The following is a 24505-nucleotide window of genomic DNA, read 5'->3' as shown; positions in this document are numbered from 1 at the left end:
GTGACGTGATGGTTATGAACCAGGCCTTCTCTTGAGGGTCCCTCCGTTGCTAGGCAAACCGTTCCCAGGGCACCGTTGCTAGGGATTTGGGCTTTTCCACGACCCCGCCCATCTCCCTTTGGGACGCGCCCTCAGCCAACCACACGTCGGTCGCCGGCACAGAGGCCACGCCCACCTGTCGGCCCGCCCCCGGCCCCAGAATCGTTACCCGAGCGACGGTCGGAGCTCATCCCGCCTCCCGACCCTGTTGCCAATCGAAGAGGCGTCGCCTGGGTGATCACCCCACCCCTTCCGGCGCGGGCCCGAGGCTTCCGGCAGGGGGCCCGGCGGCGGGCGGCGGTCCGGCTGCGGCGGGGCCGGGGCCTCGGCGTTGGGGGGGCGCCCAAGATGGCGGCGGGCGGCGCGGAGGGCGGCTCGGGCCCCGGCGCCGCCATGGGGGACTGTGCGGAAATCAAGTCGCAGTTCCGCACCCGCGAGGGCTTCTACAAGCTGCTCCCCGGCGATGGCGCCGCTCGCAGGTCGGGTCCGGCTTCCGCCCAGACCCCGGCGCCGCCCCAGCCGCCGCAGCCCCCGCCCGGCCCTGCTTCCTCCTCCGGCCCCGGCGCCGCGGGCTCCGCGCCGTCCCCGCCGCCTGCAGGCCCGGGACCAGGGCCCGCGCTGCCCGCCGTGCGCCTCAGCCTCGTGCGCCTCGGGGAGCCCGACGGTGCCGGGACCGGGGAGCCGCCCGCCACGCCCGCGGGGCTGGGTGCCGGAGGAGACCGGGTCTGCTTCAACTTGGGCCGCGAGCTGTATTTCTATCCGGGCTGCTGCCGCCGCGGGAGCCAACGGGTGAGCGGCCTGCATCGTTGTGGCCTCGGTGCTGGCAGAGAGGATAGGGCCCCCCTGAGGTGATCCAGAAGTGATAGAAGGGTCCCCGAATGGATTTGGGGTTCTGAGATGGGCATCCTCGATAGGGGGAAGGGTGCCCAGAAGTAATGCAGAATTCTAAAAGCGGGGGATCTGGGAGGGCCTCTGGGGTGCTGGCTCTCCTAGAGGTGATGGAGAATCTTGAGGTCATGCGGGCTCCCCAGGTAATGCTTGGGAGTTCTGGAGTGGTATTTTGGGGAGATTCTGAGATGCCATGGAACCCTCCGTGGTTCTGGGTGGTAGGGAATCTGCCCGTGGTGGAGAATCCCTAGGTGATGCAGGCTTGCAAGTGATGGAGAACCCCCCGGGGTGTTGCAAGTCTGGAGGTGGTGTGGGGGGTGAAGGGGATCTTGAGACTCAGAGAGCCCAGAGGTGAGGATGATTGTGGAATTGATGGGGCACTTAGAGGTGATAGAGATCCCGCAGGCATATGAAGTTTTAAGGAGCACTGGGGTTCTGGGGATCATGAGGGACCTGGAGGGAATGAGAATCTCTGAGCTGATGGGGAGCTGGAGGTGATAAGAGCCCAAAGGGGACATCCTCAGGTGTGATGGGTATTTCTAAAGCGATGTAGGTCCCAGAGGGGATGAGACCCTTGAAGGTTATGGTGATGCCCAAAAGTGATGGAGACCCTGAGAGCCCAGAGGTGGTGAAGGACCAAAAATATGGGGGACCACGAGGTTTAATGTATCCATGAACTATGATGGGGGTCCTGAAATTTAGGGACTCCAAAGTAAAGAGAATTCTGAGATGTTGGGTGTTAGAGTCCTGGGGATTTGCGTAACCCTGCGTTTGGGGGAGCTTGGAATATTGAGGTGCCAAGATCCAGAGGGAGTTCCTGAGTCTGTGGGCTAGGACTGGAAAGAAATTGGAGCTCAGGGACTGTGGGGACCCCAAGCCTTGATACTGCAGACAGGGGTGTCCCTAAAGTTAGGGAGTCCAACTTTGGGGGGAGGCACCGTGGCCTCGTGTGGGGTGAAGGGGGGCACCTTCCTCTCTGTTTTTTCTTTACTGGGTCTGTGATTGGGTCCTCCTTCCTGTCTGTGGTTGCCCACTCCCCCATCCACCTACCCACTTCCCTTCGGGATTTAACCCTCCTTCCTTTTAGTGGTTTCCCCCAACCTCAACACCCTCTTCCTTCCTCTCAGTGGTAGGAGCTATTAACTCCTTTTCTCCCACTGCTCAGTCCATTGACCTCAACAAGCCGATTGACAAGCGGATCTACAAGGGCACCCAGCCCACCTGCCATGACTTCAACCAGTTCACTGCTGCCACAGAGACCATCTCCCTGCTGGTGGGGTTCTCCGCCGGCCAGGTGCAGTACCTGGATCTCATCAAGAAGGATACCAGCAAGCTATTCAATGAAGAGGTGATTATGGGCCCCCAGGGCTTAGAATGGCTCCCCTCTCCCACTCACCACCCGCACACCATTGCCGTGAGACTGCAGCTGCCTGGGGAGCAGTGGAGGCCTGAGAGGGGCAGGAGACAGGAGAGAGAGGGGACGGACTGACGGATATATGGCTGGGGTCTCAGACAGTAGCTAGTGGGATATCAGCTCATAAAGACAGCTGCGCCTCCCATGCTCGGGGCCTCTGTTGTTAGCCCTGTGCCGAGCACTTTGCTCCTTGCGTTTTCCTCCATGGGTTAGGGATTGTGGTGCCCATGTTGCAAGGGAGACAACCGAGGCTAGTCCCTGGTTGGGACTTGTTGGAAGCCAGAGCTCTTGATCTTCACATTCTGGGCCTGTGAGCATCGGATTGAGATCATTGGTGCGCCTTTGAGTCACTGTATGGTTTTGGGGAGGTGACTCTCCCTCCTGAGCCTCACTTTTACTTCTCTGCAAAATGGGATTCTCATCCCTGCCTCAATGGGAACATTATTACGAAATCGGAATCGGATGTGGAAATGGCTTAGTCTGGCTAGACCTGGTGCCAGAGGACATGCCAAGGAACGACCTTATCCATGGGCAGAAGCTGCTCTTGTCCTCTGGCTTTTTCTCTCTGTTTGGAGGAAGTTCCACATACACAGAATGCGTGAATGGCAGAAGGGAGTGAGGTAACAACAGTGAATGGATTAAAAATTCACCAGCTCGTCCATTCTCAAAATACGGATTGAGCATTTGGTCTGTGCCAGGCGTTCTAAGCACCAGGGATCTCACATCTTAGTGAGCAGAACAGAGAGAGGGCCATGCCTTTGTGGAGCCTTCATCATCTAGCTCAGGGAGCAGACAGTTATCAAATAAGTATGCTGCATGTCAGAAGGTGGTGAGTGCCACAGAGAAGAATCCAGCAGGGAAGGGGGATGCGGAGTGTGTGGTGAGGTTTAAATTAAGTAGGCTGGTCTGGGAAGTGTCACTGAGGGGGGGGTGACATTGAAATAAAGACCTGAAGGAGGCAAGCAAGTTATCAGGGGAGGACATTCTGAGTAAAGGGAACAGCTAGGACAAAATCCTAGAAGCAGGACAGCAGAAGGACTGTGTGGCCAGAGCAGTTTCTGAGGGAGAGTGTGGGAGATGGGTCCCAAGAAATAACTGGGAGGCATCGGCCCCTGGAGGGGCTGGAAGCTCATGGTAAAGACTTCGGCTTTCAGAGCATTTCTCGACCAGGGTTCATCTCAGCCAGAGAACACAGAGATGATGTGATTCTTTTCCAGCTTCTCCCCAAGAACAAGAAGCAACTGAGATGCCTGGGGAAGAATTTAATTCATTGTGTTCAGTGGGTGCCAAGGGGCTTCAGGGCTCAGTTCTCTTTGGAACCCTGCTTGAGAAGGGCTGCCATGCTGTGGGGTTCGTTGGGAGAAGAGGGCAGGTTCTGGGTATCAGCAAAGGATTGGTTCTGAGTTGCGAGGGGGAAAGGAACAGAGGCGCATGTGCAGCTGGCCGGACAGGGCTTTCCCTCGTGTGTCGAGGAAATCGTTTCCAGGCACTTGTTGTGTGCACAGGTCTTTGATCTGGGGTTAGAGTAGTGAACCACATAGATGTTCTGTGAATCGTTCTCTTGTGAAACCTGAGGCAGTAAAGACAGGAGAGGGTTAGACAGGTGAGGAGAGTTATCTGAAAGGCAGGACTGTCCCCTTGCCAGAGATGGGGCACCAAGGCTCCATGGAGCTTCCCGGGGCTGCCTCACAGGCCGCCCTTCTTCCTTTGCGTCCCTGCGGCCTGCTGTCCGGCGCTTACCCTCAGTGTGGGGGAGCCCTGTCCAAGGAGGTCAGGGCCGCGTGCGAGGGCCGTTCGAGGGACTGGCTTGGGGAGGAGGTTGGCCAGGAACGGACCGCCTCCCCCAGCCCCCCACATCTGTCCCGGCAGCGGCTGATCGACAAGACAAAGGTGACCTACCTGAAGTGGCTGCCCGAGTCCGAGAGCCTGTTCCTGGCCTCGCACGCCAGTGGCCACCTGTACCTGTACAACGTCAGCCACCCGTGCGCCTCGGCCCCACCCCAGTACAGCCTGCTGAAGCAGGGCGAGGGCTTCGCCGTCTACGCCGCCAAGAGCAAGGCGCCCCGCAACCCACTGGCCAAGTGGGCTGTGGGTGAGGGGCCCCTCAATGAGTTCGCCTTCTCGCCCGACGGCCGGCACCTGGCCTGCGTCAGCCAGGATGGCTGCCTGCGTGTCTTCCACTTCGACTCTATGCTCCTGCGCGGGCTCATGAAGAGCTACTTTGGGGGCCTGCTGTGTGTGTGCTGGAGCCCTGACGGCCGCTACGTTGTGACGGGTGGCGAAGATGACCTGGTCACCGTGTGGTCCTTCACCGAGGGCCGTGTGGTGGCCCGGGGCCACGGCCACAAGTCCTGGGTCAACGCTGTGGCCTTTGACCCCTACACCACGAGGGCCGAGGAGGCCGCCGCAGCCAGCGGTGACGGAGAGCGGAGTGGAGAGGAGGAGGAGGAGGAGGAAGAGGAGCAGCCTGATGCCGGGGGCACAGGCTCCGGTGGGGGAGCCCCCCTCTCCCCACTGCCCAAAGCCGGCCCCATCACCTACCGCTTCGGCTCAGCCGGCCAGGACACGCAGTTCTGCCTGTGGGACCTCACTGAAGACGTGCTTTACCCCCACCCGCCCCTGGCCCGCACCCGCACCCTCCCTAGCACGCCTGGCACCACACCCCCCGCTGCCAGCAGCTCCCGGGGCGGCGAGCCTGGCCCTGGCCCTGGCCCCCTGCCCCGCTCCCTGTCCCGCTCCAACAGCCTCCCGCACCCTGCAGGCAGCGGCAAGGCCGGCGGCCCGGGTGCCACAACTGAGCCGGGCACACCATTCAGCATCGGCCGCTTTGCCACGCTCACGCTGCAGGAGCGGCGGGACCGGGGGTCAGAGAAAGAGCACAAGCGCTACCACAGCCTGGGCAACATCAGCCGGGGGGGCGGGGGCGGCGGGGGCGGGGGCAGCGGTGGGGACAAGCCCAGCGGCCCTGCTCCCCGCAGCCGGCTGGACCCAGCCAAGGTGCTGGGCACCGCGCTGTGCCCGCGCATCCACGAGGTGCCCCTGCTCGAGCCCCTGGTGTGCAAGAAGATCGCCCAGGAGCGGCTCACAGTCCTCCTCTTCCTGGAGGACTGCATCATCACCGCCTGCCAGGAGGGCCTCATCTGTACCTGGGCCCGGCCGGGCAAGGCGGTGAGTGGCCCCACAGCAGCCTCCCCAGGGCCCAGGGAGAGGCGGGTGTCGGCAGGAGGGTTTGTCCCAGTCATAGCCTTTAGTCCTGTGGGATTAGGGGAAGCCAGGGAAATCTTAGCATCCAAGACTTCTCAGATCTTAAGAGTACCAGGCTTCTAGAACTCTCTGTGGCAGCAGAGAGAGAGAGGGTTGGGAAGAGACAGCTGGGAGTGCTGAGGACCGTGGCCAGCTAGCTGAAGGGCAGCCAGTGGGCCCAGCATACCCAGACCTTATCACTTGTCATTCGAAGCCAAATCTGGGTTCCTAAGGGGCGTAAGGATTTGTGAGTTGTGAAACCCTTTGAATAATGCGGGTCAAATTCTGTGGGCCCGCCTTCTGGCCTGGATCTCAGACTCTGGATCCAAGCCCACCTCTATAGAGTCCCAGCTTTTGGAATCCCAGCTTGGGTTCTGGGACTGCTCCCTGTGCGACCTTGGGCAAGTTGCTGCTCTTTGCTGACCCCTTGAAGGCGGGTGGGAGATGGAAGGGTCCAACTGCTGGGATAGTTGTGGGGTTCAGGAAGGGCCAGGTGGGGAATATCCCAGTGCAGGGAGCGTGGGCCTAGCCCCTTCCGTCTTTGGAGCTCTTGTCTTTAGAGGGCTCAGCTCAATGGGGTTTGGGCTTGTGTGCCTGGGATGCTAGGTCTAAGGCCCAGGGAGGGAGTGGTTTTAGAATCACAGGGTCTCGAATCCTTAGAACATCCTAACAGTCTCAGAGGCAGGGTCTTTGGGATTTGGGGACTCTGAAGAGTCCTGAAAGAGACCCCTCTATCTCCCTAGTTCACAGACGAGGAGGCGGAGGCCCAGACAGGGGAAGGAAGTTGGCCCAGGTCACCCAGCAAGTCAGTGGTAGAGGTAGGATTGCCCCTGAGTTCTCTCCCCCTCACCTCCCCAGTCAGAAAGGACCCCTGAGTTCCCCCCATCCTCTCCACCCCTACCCCCCTCTCTGCTCAGGACCACCAGAGGGCTTTAATTATGGTCCAAGAGTGCCGCCTGCAGGGCTGGGATACTAGCGGGGCTGGGACCTAGAGCAGCGGCCTCTGTCTGGGGGGCTCTTGGGTGGACTGAAGGGCAGGGCCAGGGTGGCAGCTGCCATGGGGGATTCCAGGCAGGTTTCCTCCCCACGGGACAGGTGGGAGCCCCAGGCAGCCTCTAACCCTCCTGTCTCCTCTGTCCTCTTCCCCAGGGCATCTCCTCCCAACCAGGCAACTCCCCGAGCGGCACAGTGGTGTGAAGCCACGGATGTCGGGGTTCCCTGCCCCCACGCTCCCTGCCTCCTAGCCATATCCCTCCCGCTGACCTCACGGATCAACGTATTAACAAGACTAACCATGACAGATGGACTGCTCCCGTCCCTTGCCCTGCACAGATTTGAGGGGCAGAGGGTCCCCCAGACCGGCCCAGACACTTGGGGGGATGTAGTGGCCAGTGCGGCCTCAGCCTTGTCCCCACCCACTGCCAAGTACAATGACCCCTTCCTCTGAAACATCAGTGTTCGCCTCATCCCTGTCCCCAGCATGTGACTGGTTGCTCCTGGGGGAGAGACTCCCTGCCCACAAGCTCTGCGGTGTGCCCCTCGTCCTGGGGGCAGGGCCGGGGTGGCCCACCCCTCCCCTGGCCTCCACCCTGCCCTTGCTGTTGTTCGTGCTTTTGAAGAGTGTTAAATTATGGAAGCCCCTCTGGGGCCCTCCCTGTCCCCCAGGACCTCTTATTTATACTAAAGTTCCCTGTTTTCACAGCGTCTCTGTTCCCTTCTGGGAGGTGTGGAGGGAGTGTGTGTGTCCTTTTGCTGCAGTCCTAGAATCCAGCTACTTCCCACCAAAGGAAGAGTTAGGCCCTGCCTCTCCCTGACCCGGTCCCCTCCCTGCTCTCACCGCAGGAGGAGCTGAAGGCCTGAGGAGGGACTCAGGGCGCACAGCGGGCGGGCCCCTCTGCCTGCCAGCTCTCCAGCCCTGAGCCCCGGGCCCCCAAACTCTAGAGTCCCAGCTTTTGGAATCCCAGCTTGGGAGAAAGGGCCGCCAGGGCCCCCTTCCCAGTCTGAAAGTGCTTGAACTATCCAGATCAGATATGGAGGGAGGGCTGCCCGGATGGGTCCCCCAGGTAGTTCCTGAGGTGCTCAGAGTGTGTCCCAAGTCTTGGCCTCCTGCTGCCTCAGCATTCCTGGCTCGCAGGCACCAGCTGGAGACCATGGTTCCCTCCAGGAGCGGGAGCACTGTCCGCCCCTGCCGGGAACAACGAAAATCCCTCCTGGCTGGCTCTCCGGAGCTGCAGGGAGGGGTGTCTTCCCGCTCTGCCCTCCACCCCCCGAAATGTTTCTGTTTCTAATCCTGGCCTGGGCAGGAATGTGGCTGTGCGGCCAGGGTCCAGGGAGCTATTCTGGGGGCTCCTTTGCCTCCCCCATGTTTTGGCCAGTGGGTCACCCCTGGTCCTGGCTCCTGAGGGCCTCCCTTCCCAATTCTCTCACCACCCCTTCCCCACCTCCTGCCAAACAACAACAACAAAAACAAAAACAGTCAGTGTAAAGCAGAGGCCCTGACTGCTAAATTTAAACTGTCCCAAAGTCTGAATCCCTGGCTGAGTCACCCTCGAAGCTGCCCTGGCCTCCTGCCCCCCCACTCCAGTCCTCCCCCCTTTCTCCCCCACCCCAATTCCAGAGCTTGAGAGGGGTGTTACCCGATCATTCTGAGCCTCAGTTGGCCCCCTCGGGATGGGAGGGCTCATCTTTGGCCTCTGCCACACCTGTAGCTCCTTCTGGGCTCCGCCTTTTTGGGGGGCAGGCGTGGTGCGAGAGTTGGGATTCTCCATCCCCCCATCTCACACTGACTCGTCCTGTGGGGCCCTGGTAGGAGGGAGTTGGGGGGCCTGGCTCTGGAGGGGTTAAGGAGGGGTTAAGGCCAGGAGGCGGGAGGGGGCCGGACCGAGGGGTGGGGAGAAGGGGAGGAGGCCTCAGCAGAGAGAGAAGTGGCCAGAGAGGTCCAGGGGACAGCCAGGGACAGGCAGACATGCAGCCAGAGCCCCGAGGTCTGGACAGGGGCTGCCGGGTTCCCTGACGGGAGGACCCCGAGCCCCTGGCCCGGGGAGGGGCCATGGTGCTGCCTGCCCAACATGTCAGCCGAAGTGCGGCTGAGCCGGCTCCAGCAGCTGGTGCTGGACCCTGGCTTCCTGGGGCTGGAGCCCCTGCTCGACCTTCTCCTGGGCGTCCACCAGGAGCTGGGGGCCTCCGACCTGGCCCAGGACAAGTATGTGGCCGACTTCTTGCAGTGGGGTGAGTGCCTGCCTGCATGCGTGCCCGGATTGGGGAGTGGGGAGGGCAGGGCAGAGGCTGGAGATGGGGAGAGTTGGGGGCACGGTAGATGTGGGAGAGCCTCCCACTCAGGAGCCCGAAACTTGGTCCTGGGTCCTAGGGTGCCATGCCCCTATCCCTGAGCCACCCTGGCAGGGCAGGCCGGGCTCAGCAGAGGGTAACACAGGCATGGTTCCAGAGCTGTGACCCAGGATCCGTGATAGGCTGGACTGGGCACAGCTTCCCGTGGTCCTACTGTACCCCCTCCCCAAGGTCTAGGCCTAGGGACCTGCTGGGAGCCCCGTGTCCTGCGACCACCCCCACACACACCAAAATGGGCCCCATGGCTCTCCATCCTGGTCTCCCAGAGCACAGGGGCAGGCAGAAGGGACAACATGGGGCAGCTGCCAGGGGCGCAGCCAGTGGGCAGGTGTTCGGCGCCAGCCTCTCCAGCTGCTGCAACAGGTGCCCAGGCCCTGGGAGGGTGCGGTGACTCAGGCCCTGGGGGAGAACGAGCTCTGCAGACAGGCACCACCCCCTGGATGCCAGGGGAACAATTTAGGGTTCTCCTGGGTGCGCCCATTTTCTAGGGTCTGGCCACCCCCCACCTTCCCAGCCCTGGTCCATCTAGTCTGCCTGGGGCAGCCTTGACTCCTCTCCAGCTCCCCAGGTACCTCTTTTCATGACTTCTGACCTTCCGGCTCTTGCACAAAGTCCCTTCTGGCCAGGTCTTCCCCCGGAGACCAGTCTGGAAGGCACATGCTTCCACCTCAGCCTCTGGCCCTGTCTGCCTCTGCCCCTCCTCCACCCCAGCACTCCGACTCTTTCTCGGTTTTCTCTCTCCCTGACATCCTGCCACTCCGTCCCTGCAATGGCTTGTCCCTCAGTGGCTTGCGCTTGGTCACTGGGTCATTGGTCACTGGTTTCTGTCTCTCTGCCTCCCCCTCTCCTCCATTTCTCGTGTTCATCTCTTTCTGACCCAGGCCTCGCTCCTGTCCCTCCCATTTCACAGATACGAAGGTGGAGACCAAAGGCCAGGCCACTCAGCTCCTGGGAGAACTTTCTCCCCACCTCCCCAGGCCCTTATTAACTCTCTGGGCCCTGATTTTGCAGAGTGGGAAGTCAGGCTGGCTGGGTAAACTGAGCCCTGAGCTGGGGGGCAGGGGTCTGGCTCTCCTGTAGGGAGCACTCCTTTTGTGGCCTGAGCAGTTTTCTGCGGCCCCTCCCCTGCCAGGCCGCTGGGGCGGGGGAGGGGACCTGGGTTCCTGCTGCCTTAAAAGGGCTCAATGTCTTGGCTCTCTCCTCCCTCCCCTGTCCTGGGCCCTGGCTGGTTCTTCCCTGCCGGCCCGCTCTCCCCGAAACTCGTGGGGGTCTGTCTCTCGCTGCCTTAGCCCACTCTATCTCCCCTTACTCTCACTTGAACCCATCCCTCTCTGTGTTGCCTCCCAAGTCCCCAGCGTCCTCCACTTCCCGGGCCTCCCTCTCCCTGTGCCTCTGCATTCCCTCCGCCAGGCCCTTCCCCTCCCTACCTGCCCTCTTTAACATTCCTAGCTGTAGGGCCTTGGCCAGACTCTTCACACATCTGAGCCCTGACCTCTCCACCCATAAATGAGGGGTGACTGAAAGAAGCCTTCTTCCCCGAGTTGAGGACAGAGCAGCGAGTACACTAGAGCCTGGAATTTGGATCCACGCTGGCTTTGTCTTCCTCTCCTGTTCCCTCTGGGGGCCCCATCCCCAAATCCAGTGTTTCCCAAAGTGTGGTCCAAAGCCAACAGCATCTAAACCTGGAGGTGCTGGACTAAACTGAGCATTCCAGGACAGGATCTGAGATGGACTGAGAAGCCTGGGGTGGGCCTGGCAGGCATTCCCACTCTCAGCAGGAGGACGGGTGAGGCCCGATGCTTGGAGGGGGGTGGGCCCTAAGGACGGGGCCTCACATCATCTGTTCTCCAGAACCTCCCTTTCCCAGAGCGTGCGCTCTCCACCTGCACCCACTAGAGCCCTCTGGCTCAGTGCCCTTCTTTAAAAGGGGTTCCTCAAGCATCCCACCTTTTTTTCTGTAGGAGGGGAGTTCAGGGGTCCCCAGAACTTCTCACAATGTTTTTGTGGGGAAGCCTTTGGGAGACTGACAGTCCTAGGAGAGAGAGAAGAGGGGAGAACAAGGGACAGAGGAGACCGTGGGACAGAGACGGGGGGGGGGGGTGGCGTTGGGCGAGGGGAGACTGAGGGGCAGAGGGTGGGACTTCCTCCTGTCTCTAGTGTCAGTCCCAGCTACCCCCCAGCTACCCTCGGTTCTCACCTCCCCCTGCCCCCCAGTGGAGCCCATCGCGGCGAGGCTTAAGGAGGCCCGACTGCAGAGGGATGACTTCGAGATTCTGAAGGTGATCGGACGCGGGGCGTTCAGCGAGGTGAGCCTTGAGCGGCGGCTGCAGCTAGCCAGAACAGGGGACGAGACTTTTCGTGCAGTGGGCGGGACCCAGGGGTTTGGGGCGGGACCTTAGAAATTGATGAATGACTGAGTTGGGAAAGCCTGCACCAGTCGGGCGGGGGGCGGGGCTTGAGGGTGCTGGGCGTGGCGTTAATAGTGAGGCGGTGCCAAGAGCATATTAGGGGTGGAGTCCAATCTGGGCCAGCCCCCGTGTTTCCCCGGCCACCTCCGCCCCCGTGACCCCATTTCGGCCTTCAGGTGGCGGTGGTGAAGATGAAGCAGACGGGCCAGGTGTATGCCATGAAGATCATGAATAAATGGGACATGCTGAAGAGGGGCGAGGTGAGGGCTGGGGCCGGAGGTGCAGGGCGCTAGGGTTACCCACCCCTGCTCCGGCCCCCGGCCGCTTCAGTACCTCGGGGGGGCCCCGCAGGTGTCGTGCTTCCGCGAAGAGAGGGATGTGTTGGTGAACGGAGACCGGCGCTGGATCACAGAGCTGCACTTCGCCTTCCAGGATGAGAACTACTTGGTGAGCCCCAGACCCGGGAGAACTAGGGAGACGGACTCTGACCCCGAGGCTGTCAGTGAACGTCGCGGGGTCAGGGAGAAGTTCTAGGCTTGGGGAGCTGCCTCGAAATGGCAGCAGCGTCTCTGGGTGTGGTAGGAATTGGTCTTCTTTTCCCGGGATGGGAGATGTCCCTCACCGCTCTTTTCCCAGGCTGATTCCAGAGGACCCTGTAAAGATGCCACCGTTGCGGGCGGGGTGGGATCTTTCACCTGGACTGCGATAGCTCTCTACATTCTATCTAAATACCCTGGGCAGGGTATTTAGGCTGTGTACTTTGGGCACTGGGAGCTCTCTGGGCTCTCTTTTCCCTTCTCTCTTTGGTTTTGGGGAGGAGTGTCTCTGGCTTGGCCTGGGAGATCTCTCGGGCTCTCCTTGGGCTGGGACTACAGGGCCTCTGCCCAGGGATGGGGCATTTGAGGACAAAGACCTTTGTCCCGGGCAGTCAGCGACGAAGGGTGTGACTGACTACCCCCCCCCCCATGTCGCGACCCCTGCCAGTACCTGGTCATGGAGTACTACGTGGGCGGGGACCTGCTAACGCTGCTGAGCAAGTTTGGGGAGCGGATCCCGGCAGAAATGGCGCGCTTCTACCTGGCAGAGATTGTCATGGCCATAGACTCGGTACACCGGCTGGGCTACGTACACAGGTGGGTGCAGCGGGGGCTGAGGGGCGGGGACTGAGGCCGGGGCCTGGAGAAGGAAAGCAAAAGTTGTACACAGGCAGGGAGCAGGGTACCGCCAAGGTTGGAGCCCAGAGGGGGCGAGGCCTGGAGAGGGATCTCACTGGTGGGGGCCACTGGGGACAGGGCCAGAGGAGTGGGGTTCAGATTTCAGAATCCACTAAGGGGGGGCCGCAATTGGAGAGCATGTTCCCTAAGAGGGTGGGGACCTGAGGCTGTGCTGCCTGGAGGGGTGGAGCCTGGTGAGATGAATGGAAGGAGGCTCACTTATTCCACTTTCCCCTTCCGTTTGCGCAGAGACATCAAACCCGACAACATCCTACTGGACCGCTGCGGTCACATCCGTTTGGCCGACTTCGGCTCCTGCCTCAAGTTGCAGGCGGACGGAACGGTGAGCGAGGCGGTGCGCTGCTTCGGGCAACTCGGGCCACCAAAGAGGAGTGGGGTCAGATGGGGGGACCGAAAGTGCAGTGTGGCGGCGGGGCTGAGGCGCACAGGTAGAGTTAGGGTGGGGGCACGACCAGATTTGGAGGGGGAAAGAGGAGGAGGGCACCCGCGCCTAAATTTTTGAGTGGGTTGGGGTTAGCACACTCGAGGGGAGGACTACGCCTTCGGGGCGGGGTTGAGAGGGGCGGGGCCAGAGCCCGGAGGGGCGGGGCCGAGCCCAGCTCTGCACCTTTTGCCTCAGGTGCGGTCTCTGGTGGCGGTGGGCACGCCGGACTACTTGTCCCCCGAGATCCTGCAGGCAGTGGGCGGCGGGCCCGGGATGGGCAGCTACGGGCCCGAATGTGACTGGTGGGCGCTGGGAGTGTTCGCCTATGAGATGTTCTATGGGCAGACGCCCTTCTACGCCGACTCCACGGCTGAGACCTACGGCAAGATAGTGCACTACAAGGTGAGCCCGGCCAGAGGAAGCCCTGGTCTCCCTCACACATCCTGCCCTGCTGACATCCCCCGTCCTCCCTCTCCCTCGGGCAGGAGCACCTGTCTCTACCACTGGCCGATGGGGGGGTCCCTGAGGAGGCTCGAGACCTCATCCAGCAGCTGCTGTGTCCCCCTGAGATGCGGCTGGGCCGGGACGGAGCAGGTGATTTCCAGAATCATCCTTTTTTCTTTGGCCTTGACTGGGACGGTCTCCGAGACAGCGTGCCCCCTTTTACGCCGGATTTTGAGGGTGCCACTGACACGTGCAACTTCGATGTGGTGGAAGACGGGCTCACTGCCATGGTGAGCGGGGGCGGGGTAGGTACCTGCGACCACTGCTGGGCAGAGGGTATCCCACCCCCCCAATCCCTCATCCACAAAGTTGGGCTGAGAATAGTACCCATCTCCTGGGGTCTTGAAATCATTCCTTCCCCAGAGCATGTGCGTTATGCGCCCCCCCCCACCCCCAGTGCTGGGAATCCAGCAGTGACCTGCATTCACAATCCAGTGGGGGAACACAGACTGGTCCCCAGACAATGACTCCACAGAGAGTTTGGGGATCAGACTGGGAGGACGGGGGTGAGGCTCTTGACCCAGCATGGAAAATCTTGGAGGGCTTCCTGGAGGAGGCGCTATTTGAGCTGAGGCCTGGAGGATTAAGTGAGAGGCAGGAAAGCATAGTGGTGTGAAGGAATCTCTTTTAGGCCACCTCTGTCTCAACTGTGACACAAGCTGTCCTGAGCGCATGTTCAGCCTGGGTGCCCTTGTGCCAGGTGCTGCTGGGGACACACAGGGACCAAGCCAGCTCCAGCCCCTGGCCTCTTGCCCTCATCCACTTACAGCCCAGGAGAAGTATGTAATTACAGCCCCAAGGGGAACTGCAGGATACAATGAAAGAAGATGAGGGAGGGGCACTTGAGATAGTGGGAGCAGGTATTTAAGCACAGACTGGGAAGGGCCCAGGGACCAGCCCCGAGGAGCACAGGTCACCTACATCTGTTTCTCTTGTATAGGAGACGCTGTCGGACATGCGGGAAGGCATGCCACTGGGGGTCCACCTGCCCTTTGTGGGCTACTCCTACTCCTGCATGGCTCTCAGGTAGGCGTGGCCCCAGGGCAGCCTGTGTGTAGGCCGCAGGTACCAGCCTCCAGGGGCCCAGGAGGGGCGCCAGTCGTATTGCAGGATTAATCTTGGAACTTTCCTGCCTTTGGACCACAGACTATTAGGATTCCAGAGATGTAGGACCTTAAAATCTCAGACCATAAGTACTGTGAAATTTTAGATTCAGTTTTAAAACCTCAGAGCCAGACTCGGCCTTTCCGGAATCTTCCAACCTGCCACTTTCAGAATTCATTCTTTCTGTCTTTCTTTCTTTCTTTTAAGATTTATTTATTTATTTGACAGAGAGATCACAAGCAGGCAGTGAGGCAGGCAGAGAGAGAGGGGGAAGCAGGCTCCCTGCTGAGCAGAGATCCTGATGCGGGCTCGATCCCAGGACCCTGAGATCATGACCTGAGCCAAAGGCAGAGGCGTAACCCACTGAGCCACCCAGGCGCCCCAGAGCCACCCAGGCGCCCCCACTTTCAAATTTCTAGTATAGTCATGGGACCCCATCGGCCAGAATCTTAGAAAATTAAGTTTAGAATTTCTAAATTGATCTTAAAAGAATACAAACTTGCTGAATCACTCTTATAACCACAAAGCCTTTTAAATACATTAATTATACAAGCAGTACTTTGCTTGTCACAAGTAAATTAGAAAATGCGGACAATGAAAAGGAAGCCCACCATCAGGGACAGTCCCTAGCTCATATATGCGTGCACACATACTTGACAACTGTGAGAACATGACATGGACTAACCTGTTTTGTTACTGGACAATGTATTGCAAATGCCATTTCCTTTTCTTTAAATTATTTTTTAAAATTTAAAAAGATTTTATTTATGAGAGAGAGAGAGCGTGCACAAGCACAAGAAATGAGGGGGGCAGTGCGAGAGGGACAAGACTTCCCACTGAGCAGGGAGCCCATGGGGCTCAAACCCAGAACTCTGAGACCATGACCTGAGCGGAAGGCAGAGGCTTAACCGGCTGAGCCACCCAGGCACCCCACAAATGCCATTTCTTACCATGAGTGAACAATAGCCTGAGCCACCAAGCAGTGTGCTCCTCACTGGGCAGGTCGGGACCCAGCTGTCCATCTCTGTTGTAACCCAGGCTGGATGAACAGCTGCAGTGGGTCAAGCTCGCCCAGGCTCACCAGGCCCTTGTGACCAGTTTCCACGAGAGGGAGTGTTGGGTTGGAGGGGACATCTACTTTTATGGCAATTTCACATTCCCAGGGAGGGTGTGACCCCGTCCCAGCAGCTGGGGATGGCGGGGGCGCTGATGACCAGAGTCACAGTCCTGGGATCCCACACCCAGTCTAAAGACTGTATCTTTGGAGGTGGCTAGAGTCGGGTGGGGCACTCCTCACTGTCCTGACATCCTAAGGAGAGGGGTCTGCAAAGGTCACATGGAGAGGGAGGACATAAGCAGGCCCCAGAGCATGGGTGTCTGGATCCCAGGATCTTCCAGAAGCAGAGGCCAGCTCCCAGGGCCATGAGGCCATGCAGAGGGCAGGCCTTTACTAACAAGAAGGGGACCTGTCACACCAACCTGGGAGAGTTCCCTTTTCTCTGCCCTTCCCCTCCTCACACTAGGGGGTCTTCAGAGTCTGGCTCTCCCATGACCACAGGAGAGGGAGTCCTGGCTCTAAACGCAACCTCTCGAGGGGGCCCAGCTCTCCCTACCCTTGCCCTGCTCCTCTCCCCAGGGATGAGGAGGCCCCAGGCCCCACAGCCATGGAACTGGAGGCCGAGCCATTGCCTGAGCCACCTGTGCAAGCAGCCAGCCCGGAGCCCACCGTGCCCCCACCGGAGGAAACAGTGAGTCTTTGGAGAAGAAGGTCAGGCATGAAGGGGAGAGAAATGCAAGGGCTTCCGGGGTCTTGTGTGCTGTGGAGTGCTAAGCTCTCTGGGAGCTCACTTGACAGAAGGGGACAGAAAACATAGTAGAGACAAAATTACTTCAGTCAGAAATGATCCCTATGAAGAAATGAAAACAGGCCATTGTGTTTGGGAGGAGAGGGACTCTGGAGAGGGGCAAGCCCAAGAGGAGGAGGAGAACAAGGCAGACCATCCGTGGGAAGAAAAGTACCTACTGGTCAACAGACAGAACTTCAACGCAACAGATTTATTTTGGAAAAGTAAAGGAGGGTGGTAAGGCTGACTTACTGATTCCAGGAGGAAGGGCGTGGAGAATGAGGGGAGGGGAGACTGAGGCCAACAGGAAACCAACCAAACAGGGAGGCAGGCCTTCCCGAGGGCGCTGAGGGGCTGGAGAGGAGAAGAGGGATGTGGTCAAACTGGGTGTGGGTTGTAGGAACAGACCTTTGGTTCCCAGGTGGAAGAGCCCAGACCAAAGGCAGGAGACCAGGACACGAGCTGGGGTTAGTTAGGGAAGGAGGAGACCTGGGTCACTGCACGAGCTGGGAGGATTCCCAAAGATCTAGAGGACAAGAAGGTGGGCGTCCCCAGCCTAGAACCTGGGCGCAGGTCTTGGGTGCGGCAGGAGCCACGAGCAGGCCTAAGCGCAGTCCCGCCCGCAGGCTGAAGCGGCGATTCCGGAAGCCATTCCAGCCTCGGCGGAGGCCCAGGAGGCCCGGATGACGCTCCGGGAGCTCCAGGAGGCCCTGGAGGAGGAGGTGCTTACTCGGCAGAGCCTGAGCCGGGAGCTGGATGCCATCCGCACAGCTAACCAGAACTTTGCCAGGTCGGAGTCGGGGCGCCCGGGCCCGTCCTTGCCGTCTGCAGCCCGTCTCGCTCCGGCCCGGGAGGGCTCACGGTCTTCTGCTCCCCGCAGTCAGCTCCGTGAGGCCGAGGCCCGGAACCGAGACCTGGAGGCGCACGTCCGGCAGCTGCAGGAGCAGATGGAGCTGCTGCAGGCCCGGGGAGATGCAGGCGAGTCCCTCATGCGGCCCCTTTCCCCAGGGCGACGGGGGGAGGTGGGCCGTGGCGTGTGTGGACACCTGGGGGCGGGCGAGGGGCCCAGGCTGGGGCACGCCGCGCCACCGCCCTCCTCTGTCCCTCCACGCGCCCTATGCCTCTCTCTTCTCCTTCCAGCTGTCACGGGGGTCCCCAGTCCCCGGGCCACGGATCTACCTTCCCATGTAAGACCCCTCTTTTTCCCTTGTATCAAGCCTTTTAGTCCCTCTGCAGACCCCGCCCCGTCTCCCCGCCCAGATTCAGTGATCACCCTAACTCTTGGGGGTTCCAGAGAGCAAACACCCTCCATTCAGCCCCACGTCTACCAAATACCCCTCGGTCCAGGCCTCTAACCACATTCCGTCTAGGCTCTCCCTCGATTCCTTCCCCGACTCCCTCCGCTGTCTCTCGCCCCCTGCTGAGGGCGGCCGCTCCGGGCTGGGCTCCGATCGGGTCACCTGTCCCTTCTCTCTCCAGCTAGATGGCCCCCCGGCCGTGGCTCTGGGCCAATGCCCGCTGGTGGGGCCAGGCCCCATGCACCGCCGCCACCTGCTGCTCCCTGCCAGGGTACGTCCGGCTGCTCACGCCCGCCCGCCGCCGCGCCCCCTCCTCGCTCCACGTACCCCCAGGCCGCCTCTGCTTAGCTGCGCCTCTGTCGCGCGGGGCCCGCCGCGGGGAGGGAGGATGCCCGGGCAGCCAATCAGCAAGGCCGCTAGGAAGCCTCCAGTGGCGAGTTCGGACAAGACTCGAGGCTTGCCAGCGGACCAACCGCAGCTGCCCGCGGGGGCGGGGCGGAGTGCAGAGAGGCTGGCGGACCCACCTATGGGAGTAGGCGTGGCGAGTCCCAGGAACCAATTGGTGTGCCGTGTCTCGGGGACCTGATCCCGCCTTCTTGTCCGCAGGTCCCTAAGCCTGACCTATCGGAGGCGCGTTCCCTGCTCCTGTTCGCCGTTGCTCTGGCTGCTGCCGCCGCCTTGGGCCGCACTGGGTTGGTGGCCTACGCCGAACATCTCGCCCCGGTCTGGCGCCAGCCAGGAGCCGCCTTCGCCTCCTGAACCTTAGAACCCAAGCCGGAGGGTTGGGTGACCTGGGCCATCGCCCAGAAGCCGCTCCCACCGTCTCGGCGTTCACAACGCTCCAAGCGTGGGTCTCCACCACAACTCCAGCCCTGTGATCCGGGCCCGCCCCCTGGCGGCCGGGGAGGGAGGAGCCGGGCCCGCGGTCGGAGCACGGCGCTCCGGGAAGGCTTGTAACCGGGAATGCTGCAGCTGCTGCCGGGGGGAATCGCAGACCACTTCCTTCCTGCGGCCTGGCTGAGGCCCCGACATGGACGGGCAAACTGCCATCTAGAGAAGGCAGCAGGGCCAGGGCTCCGCCATCAGTTTATCACCCTCCCCACCTCTCCACTGCCCCTACCCCGCCCCCATCGGCTCGCAGACCACAAATCCTTCTGCATGAGGCCCCGCTATCCCGGGAACGTCCTCTTCCCGCGGCGAACGTCTAGTGCGAGCTCCGCCCGCCCGCTCTCTCGGGAACCTTCTGCTTTTGCCAGCCCCGCTTTTTCGGGGACTCCCGCGCCCTCCTCACGTGAGCTGCTCTCGGAGTCACTGCAGGCTCCGCCCGCCTCCGCAGTTTGGGTATTTATTGACCTGTCCTCCGACCCGCTGACAGGCTCCAGGACCCCAGCGCCCTAATCCACGTTTTGGATGCACTGAGACCCCGACATTCCTCAGTATTTATTGTCTCTCCCCACCTAGGACCCCACCCCCGATCCTCGCGAATAAAATGCCCTCCCGTCTGCCCGAAGCTGGGAACTCCAGGGTGTCTGCTCTCTTTGCGTTGTGGGAAGGCGGCTGCTCAGGGGGCCAATCGGAAGGCGAGTGGAGGCGGCCAATGGCCTGGCGGGAAGCTAGCGGGCCGCAGAGCTGACGAATCAGGGCTGGGGTGGGGGTGGGGACGCCGGGAGGCGTGACCTCGGCATCGGGCCAATAGGAGATGGCTAGCGAGCCACCAGGAGACACCGCCCCCTGTCCAGCTGTGGTCCAGCTGTGCCACCCGCTCGCGGGGAAGAAGGGGGCTGGGCCCGCTGCGCGCGCGCGGCCATCCTCCTACCACTGCGCCTGCGCTAGCCACTCGCCTCCGTTCCAGAGACTTGCTCAAGAAAAGTTGCTGCAAACTTTCTAGCCCATTTCCCCCGCCCCTTCTCCCGGCCAGACCCGCCCCCCTGCGGAGCCGGGAATTCCGAGGGGCGGAGCGCAGGCGGAGATGGGGAGTGGGGGGGCCTTCAGAGGACTCTGGAGACGGAGGCGTGCAGAAGCTTAGTCTCCGGGCGGAGGTGGCTTCGCGCCCTTAGCCTCCCGGACGGCCCGTTACCTTCTCCGTTGTCCCGATGGGGAAACTGAGGCCCTGAGCCTGAGGCACACGCGGGGGGAGGCAAAAAAGCGCGGCCTGAGGCGGAGGGAAAACAAAAGGAGAATCACGGACAGACGGGGAGGGAGGCGGGCACTCACACAGACACTGGGACCGAGACCCAAGTGGAAAGCTGGGCCTGGCATTGCTGGGGGAGACGCGGGGTCGGCGCGGGGGAGAAGATCGGGAAGCGCGAAGGGGAGGGCGGAGAGGGGGGACGGGCTGAGGAGGGGGTTGGGGAAAGCCCGAGGGAGGAGGAGAAGGAGGGAGGAACTTCCCAAAGTTGCAAAACATGGCTACCTTGCCTGCGGAGCAGAGCGCGGGGCCGGCGGCCGGGGGGGAGGCGGTGGCGGCGGCGGCGGCGACCGAAGAAGAGGAGGAGGAAGCGCGCCAGCTCCTGCAGACTTTGCAGGCGGCCGAGGGTGAGGCGGCGGCCGCGGCCGGGGCCGGGGCGGGCGAAGCGGCGTCGGGAGCGGAGGGCCCGGGATCCCCGGGCGTCCCCGGGTCGCCCCCCGAGGCCGCTGCCGAGCCGCCCACGGGCCTCCGCTTCTCGCCGGAGCAGGTGGCGTGCGTTTGCGAGGCGCTGCTACAGGCGGGCCACGCCGGCCGCTTGAGCCGCTTCCTGGGCGCACTGCCCCCGGCCGAGCGCCTACGTGGCAGCGATCCGGTGCTGCGTGCTCGGGCCCTGGTGGCCTTCCAGCGGGGAGAGTACGCCGAGCTCTACCGGCTGCTCGAGAGCCGCCCCTTCCCCGCCGCCCACCACGCCTTTCTGCAGGACCTCTACCTGCGCGCGCGCTACCACGAGGCCGAGCGGGCCCGCGGCCGCGCGCTGGGCGCAGTGGACAAGTACCGTCTGCGCAAGAAGTTCCCGCTGCCCAAGACCATATGGGACGGCGAAGAGACCGTCTACTGCTTCAAGGAGCGCTCCCGCGCCGCGCTCAAGGCCTGCTATCGCGGCAACCGCTACCCTACGCCGGACGAGAAGCGCCGCCTGGCCACGCTCACCGGCCTCTCGCTCACGCAGGTCAGCAACTGGTTCAAGAACCGGCGACAGCGCGATCGGACCGGGGGCGGCGGCACCGCGCCTTGCAAGAGGTGAGGGGAACCCGGGCGGCGCAAGTCCTGCTTTCCCGGGGATGTGGTACCCACCGGCCTCCCTCTCCCCCATGCCCATGGCCGGAGTCAGCGCGCCGAGCTCCTGGGACACCTCCTGCTCACACCGTCAGGTGCCCCCCACCCCCCAGGGCGCGGGGAATACGTGTGGACAGAACAGGCACACGCCCCCGGCCCTGCCCCCGACCCCGCTGCTCCTGTCGCGGAGGTTGGGAGACCTCATCCCTCTGCACCACTCGGCGCTCCGTCCCCAGTCCCATCCGGGTTCGTGGCTGGGGTGAGGCAGTGAGAAAATGGGGGGCTGTGGAAAGGGGGACCGGCCCTTGTCTACCCACCTCACGCGGGCCTTTCCCTGGTTGTGTCTTTTCCTCACCCCCCCATCCCCCCCCCTCGGGGCCCAAACAGCGTGGTCCGTCGTCTGTCTTTGTTGTGAAACGTGAACCTTCCCCAGCTCCGGTTTCCCTGTAACCCAAGCCCTTCCCCTCCCACCCTGCGCGCAGGCCTCTCACTCCCTTTTCTGACGCCCGGCGGGGGTTGGGGCGGGGGAGAGGCCCCGGGAACTGAGCAGGCTACCGCCTCTCTACTCCAGGAAGACGCTGGGCTGCTTTCAGCCCGACCCAGGGGACCCAGGGGCCACTGTGCTGCCCAGTGCTCAGCTTCTGGGGCCCGGAGGCCAAGGGGCTGGAAGAGGAGGGCCTCCTCCCTCTGATGGGGCCAGCTTTAGCTTTTACGGAGAGGTATCAATGCTGGACTTGCAGAGGCTCCCTCCTTGGGGGTCCTTGGGTGGTCTCAGGAGGTTTTATAGCCCACCCTCACGCTTTCTGCTTCAAAAGTTTGGGCTGGGGCAAGGTGGGGAGAGAGCAGTCCGCCGGCGCCCCTGCAGGCGGCTTGCTGGCGGCCAGTGGGGAAACGGGGCGTCCAGGGCTACAGCTCACAATCCTTTCTCTGGCCAGCGAGTCTGACGGGAACCCCACCACCGAGGACGAGTCCAGCCGCAGTCCCGAGGACCTGGACAGGGGGGCGGCTCCGGTGCTTGCGGAGGCCCCCGCCCAGGGCTCTATATTTCTGGCGGGGGCCGCCCCTCCTGCGCCCTGCCCCGCCTCCTCCTCCATCCTGGTGAACGGGAGCTTCCTGGCTGCGGGCAGCTCTCCCGCCGTGCTCCTCAACGGCAGCCCGGTCATCATCAACAGCCTGGCCCTTGGGGAGGCCTCCAGCCTGGGTCCCCTGCTGCTCACGGGTGGCAGTGGCGCCCCTCCACCGCAGCAGCCGGCGCCCCAGGGGGCCAGTGAGGGCAAGACCTCCCTGGTCCTGGACCCTCAGACGGGGGAGGTGCGGCTAGAGGAGGCTCAGCCCGATGCCGATGACTCCGCTGAGACCAAGGAAGCCCAGGTGGCTGCCTCGGGGACGGCTGGAGAGGAGGCTGCTGGGCCTCTGCCCCAGGTGGTGCCCGGCCCCCCACCGGCCACCCCCTTTCCTCTGCCCCCAGCACCGGTGCCCTCTGTGGCTTCTCCGCAGGTGGTGCCCCTTTCCCCACCCCCTGGGTACCCTGCAGGCCTGGGCCCCACATCCCCACTGCTGAACCTGCCCCAGGTGGTGCCCACCTCGCAGGTGGTGACCCTGCCCCAGGCGGTGGGGCCGCTGCAGCTGTTAGCCGCTGGGCCAGGCAGCCCTGTGAAGGTGGCAGCCGCCGCGGGCCCTGCCAACGTACACCTGATAAACTCCGGGGTGGGCGTGACGGCCCTGCAGCTGCCCTCGGCCACTGCCCCAGGTACCTCCCACCTTGCTGGGGCCTGAGTGATGGGGGTGGGGCTGGGAGGTTGGGCAGCCCATCCCTGGCACAACCCGAACCTCCAGAGCTAGTCGGCTCCTGCCACGCAGACACAGCCCCCATCCCGAAGCTCCCCCACCCCGATCTTCCTACGGGCCCTGGGGAGCGCCAGGTTCATGCCTCGCCTGGCCCATCTCATCCCCACAGGAAACTTTCTCCTGGCCAACCCCGTGTCCGGCAGCCCCATCGTGACGGGCGTGGCCGTGCAGCAGGGCAAGATCATCCTCACGGCCACCTTCCCCACCAGCATGCTGGTCTCCCAGGTCCTGCCGCCTGCCCCCAGCCTGGCCCTGCCCCTGAAGCCAGACCCGGCCATCTCAGTGCCTGAAGGAGCCCTACCAGTGGCCCCCAGCCCTGCGCTCTCGGACGTCCACGCCCTGGGCCCACTGTCTGCACCGCAGCCTCCACCACCGTCTGTCCCTGCTGCCACCGCTGCTACCAGCCTGCCCTTCTCCCCAGATTCCTCCGGCCTCCTGCCTGGCTTCCCAGCGCCCCCGCCCGAAGGGCTCATGCTGTCCCCCGCAGCCATGCCCATCTGGCCCACGGGACTGGAACTGAGCACAGGCCCGGAAGGGCTGCTGGAAGCCGAGAAAGGGCTGGGGACACAGGCCTCCCACACCGTGTTGAGGCTGCCAGACCCCGACCCCGAGGGTCTGCTTCTGGGGTCCACGGCAGGTGGTGAGGCCGACGAGGGCCTGGAAGCCGAGCCCAAGGTTCTGACCCAGCTGCAGTCGGTGCCTGTGGAAGAGCCTCTGGAGCTGTGAACCCCCACACAGCCCCCCGGGGCCTCATCGCCTCTGCTGCCAATGGTGCTCGAGATCCAGGACCGCCTGGGCTGAGGGGCTGCTCTGACACTTCACTGTGAGCCTGAGATTCTACCATGGCATCCACCCCGCCCCCGGGCTGTGTAACCTCTCCGAGCCCTGGAGGTGCCAGGGGGACTCGCCCCTGTCTGCTCCCGTCCAGGAACACGGTCCTCTGGATCGGGGCCCTCTGTTACAGCCCTCTCCTTGCTCTGTGCTCCCAGATAGGGAGGTTTGGGGGTCCTGACTCGGGGCTGCCACCCCCAACCTGGTACTAGCTGTGAGCCGAAAGCTCGGCCACGTGGCTGATTTCCAGCCCCCCTGAGCCCTCCCCCTGTCACTCTCTCAAACGCTATTAATAGCTCCGCTGACGTCCAGTGTTCTCAGAACCACTTGGAGTCGGAGGGTGGAGGCTGTGCCCCAGACGGATGGAGCCTCGGGGCTGGGCCCTTCCTGCTGAGAAGGGAGGCAGGTGCAGGGAGGCCTGGGGAAGACCCCCTCCCCGGACTAGAGCCCTCATTCTCACATCTGGCCCCAGACCAAAGATCCCTTCACCCCTGGGGCAACCCTGACCCCTATGTCTAGTTTGTATCAAATCTTTATTTTTCTAGGACATGTTACACCTCCATTTCAATTAAAATAAAGTTAACAGACAACTAGACCCTCCAGAGGTGTGGGCTATCTTCTGCGTTACTTGCCTGAAGGAAACACTGAGCCAGAAAAAAGCCTGACCTGAGATTCTGGCTTTCTGGCCGCCTTGGGGCCGGAGGTGGAGGTCAGCTCCATGCCGCCGCTTGGGAAGGTGTGCGTGGGATGTGCTTTCGCCACGGCAGGCCCTGGGGCCTCCAGATCATGCAGGAGGAGCCCCCACCCAGGGAGGAAGCAGGGGACCAAAGGAG

General features: G+C 62.4%; 3 protein-coding genes across 4 annotated transcripts; all 3 read left to right on the top strand.

The window, feature by feature from the left end:
* Positions 1-344: 344 nt before the first annotated feature.
* Positions 345-7283, top strand: DMWD (DM1 locus, WD repeat containing). Of its 2 annotated transcripts, XM_032326393.1 has the most exons (5): positions 346-828; positions 2093-2275; positions 4211-5509; positions 6328-6402; positions 6734-7283. In XM_032326393.1, exons 1-5 carry the CDS (start codon positions 388-390, stop codon positions 6779-6781), a joined length of 2046 nt encoding a protein of 681 aa, XP_032182284.1. In that variant the 5' UTR covers positions 346-387; the 3' UTR covers positions 6782-7283. The 2 variants fall into 2 exon arrangements, with proteins under 2 accessions (XP_032182285.1, XP_032182284.1); XM_032326394.1 differs by lacking the exon at positions 6328-6402 and having other exon boundaries at positions 345-828.
* Positions 7284-8070: 787 nt separating this feature from the next.
* DMPK (DM1 protein kinase) lies at positions 8071-19268 on the top strand. Its single transcript, XM_032326395.1, is given in 17 exon segments — positions 8071-8812; positions 11147-11238; positions 11517-11600; positions 11692-11787; positions 12325-12473; positions 12804-12897; positions 13195-13401; positions 13485-13733; positions 14444-14529; positions 16244-16355; positions 17078-17241; positions 17332-17429; positions 17592-17638; positions 17931-17948; positions 17950-17985; positions 17988-18020; positions 18356-19268. Coding segments are annotated over 17 exon segments (1878 nt in total). The 5' UTR covers positions 8071-8652; the 3' UTR covers positions 18509-19268.
* A 793-nt stretch (positions 19269-20061) lies between these two features.
* Positions 20062-24295, top strand: SIX5 (SIX homeobox 5). The gene is made up of 3 exons (XM_032326389.1): positions 20062-20957; positions 21929-22743; positions 22951-24295. Exons 1-3 carry the CDS (start codon positions 20155-20157, stop codon positions 23565-23567), a joined length of 2235 nt encoding a protein of 744 aa, XP_032182280.1. The 5' UTR covers positions 20062-20154; the 3' UTR covers positions 23568-24295.
* Positions 24296-24505: the final 210 nt, after the last annotated feature.

The sequence above is a fragment of the Mustela erminea genome, chromosome 19, assembly GCF_009829155.1.
Source record: "Mustela erminea isolate mMusErm1 chromosome 19, mMusErm1.Pri, whole genome shotgun sequence".
Taxonomy (NCBI): domain Eukaryota; kingdom Metazoa; phylum Chordata; class Mammalia; order Carnivora; family Mustelidae; genus Mustela; species Mustela erminea.
This window is presented reverse-complemented; position numbering and strand designations above follow the sequence as displayed.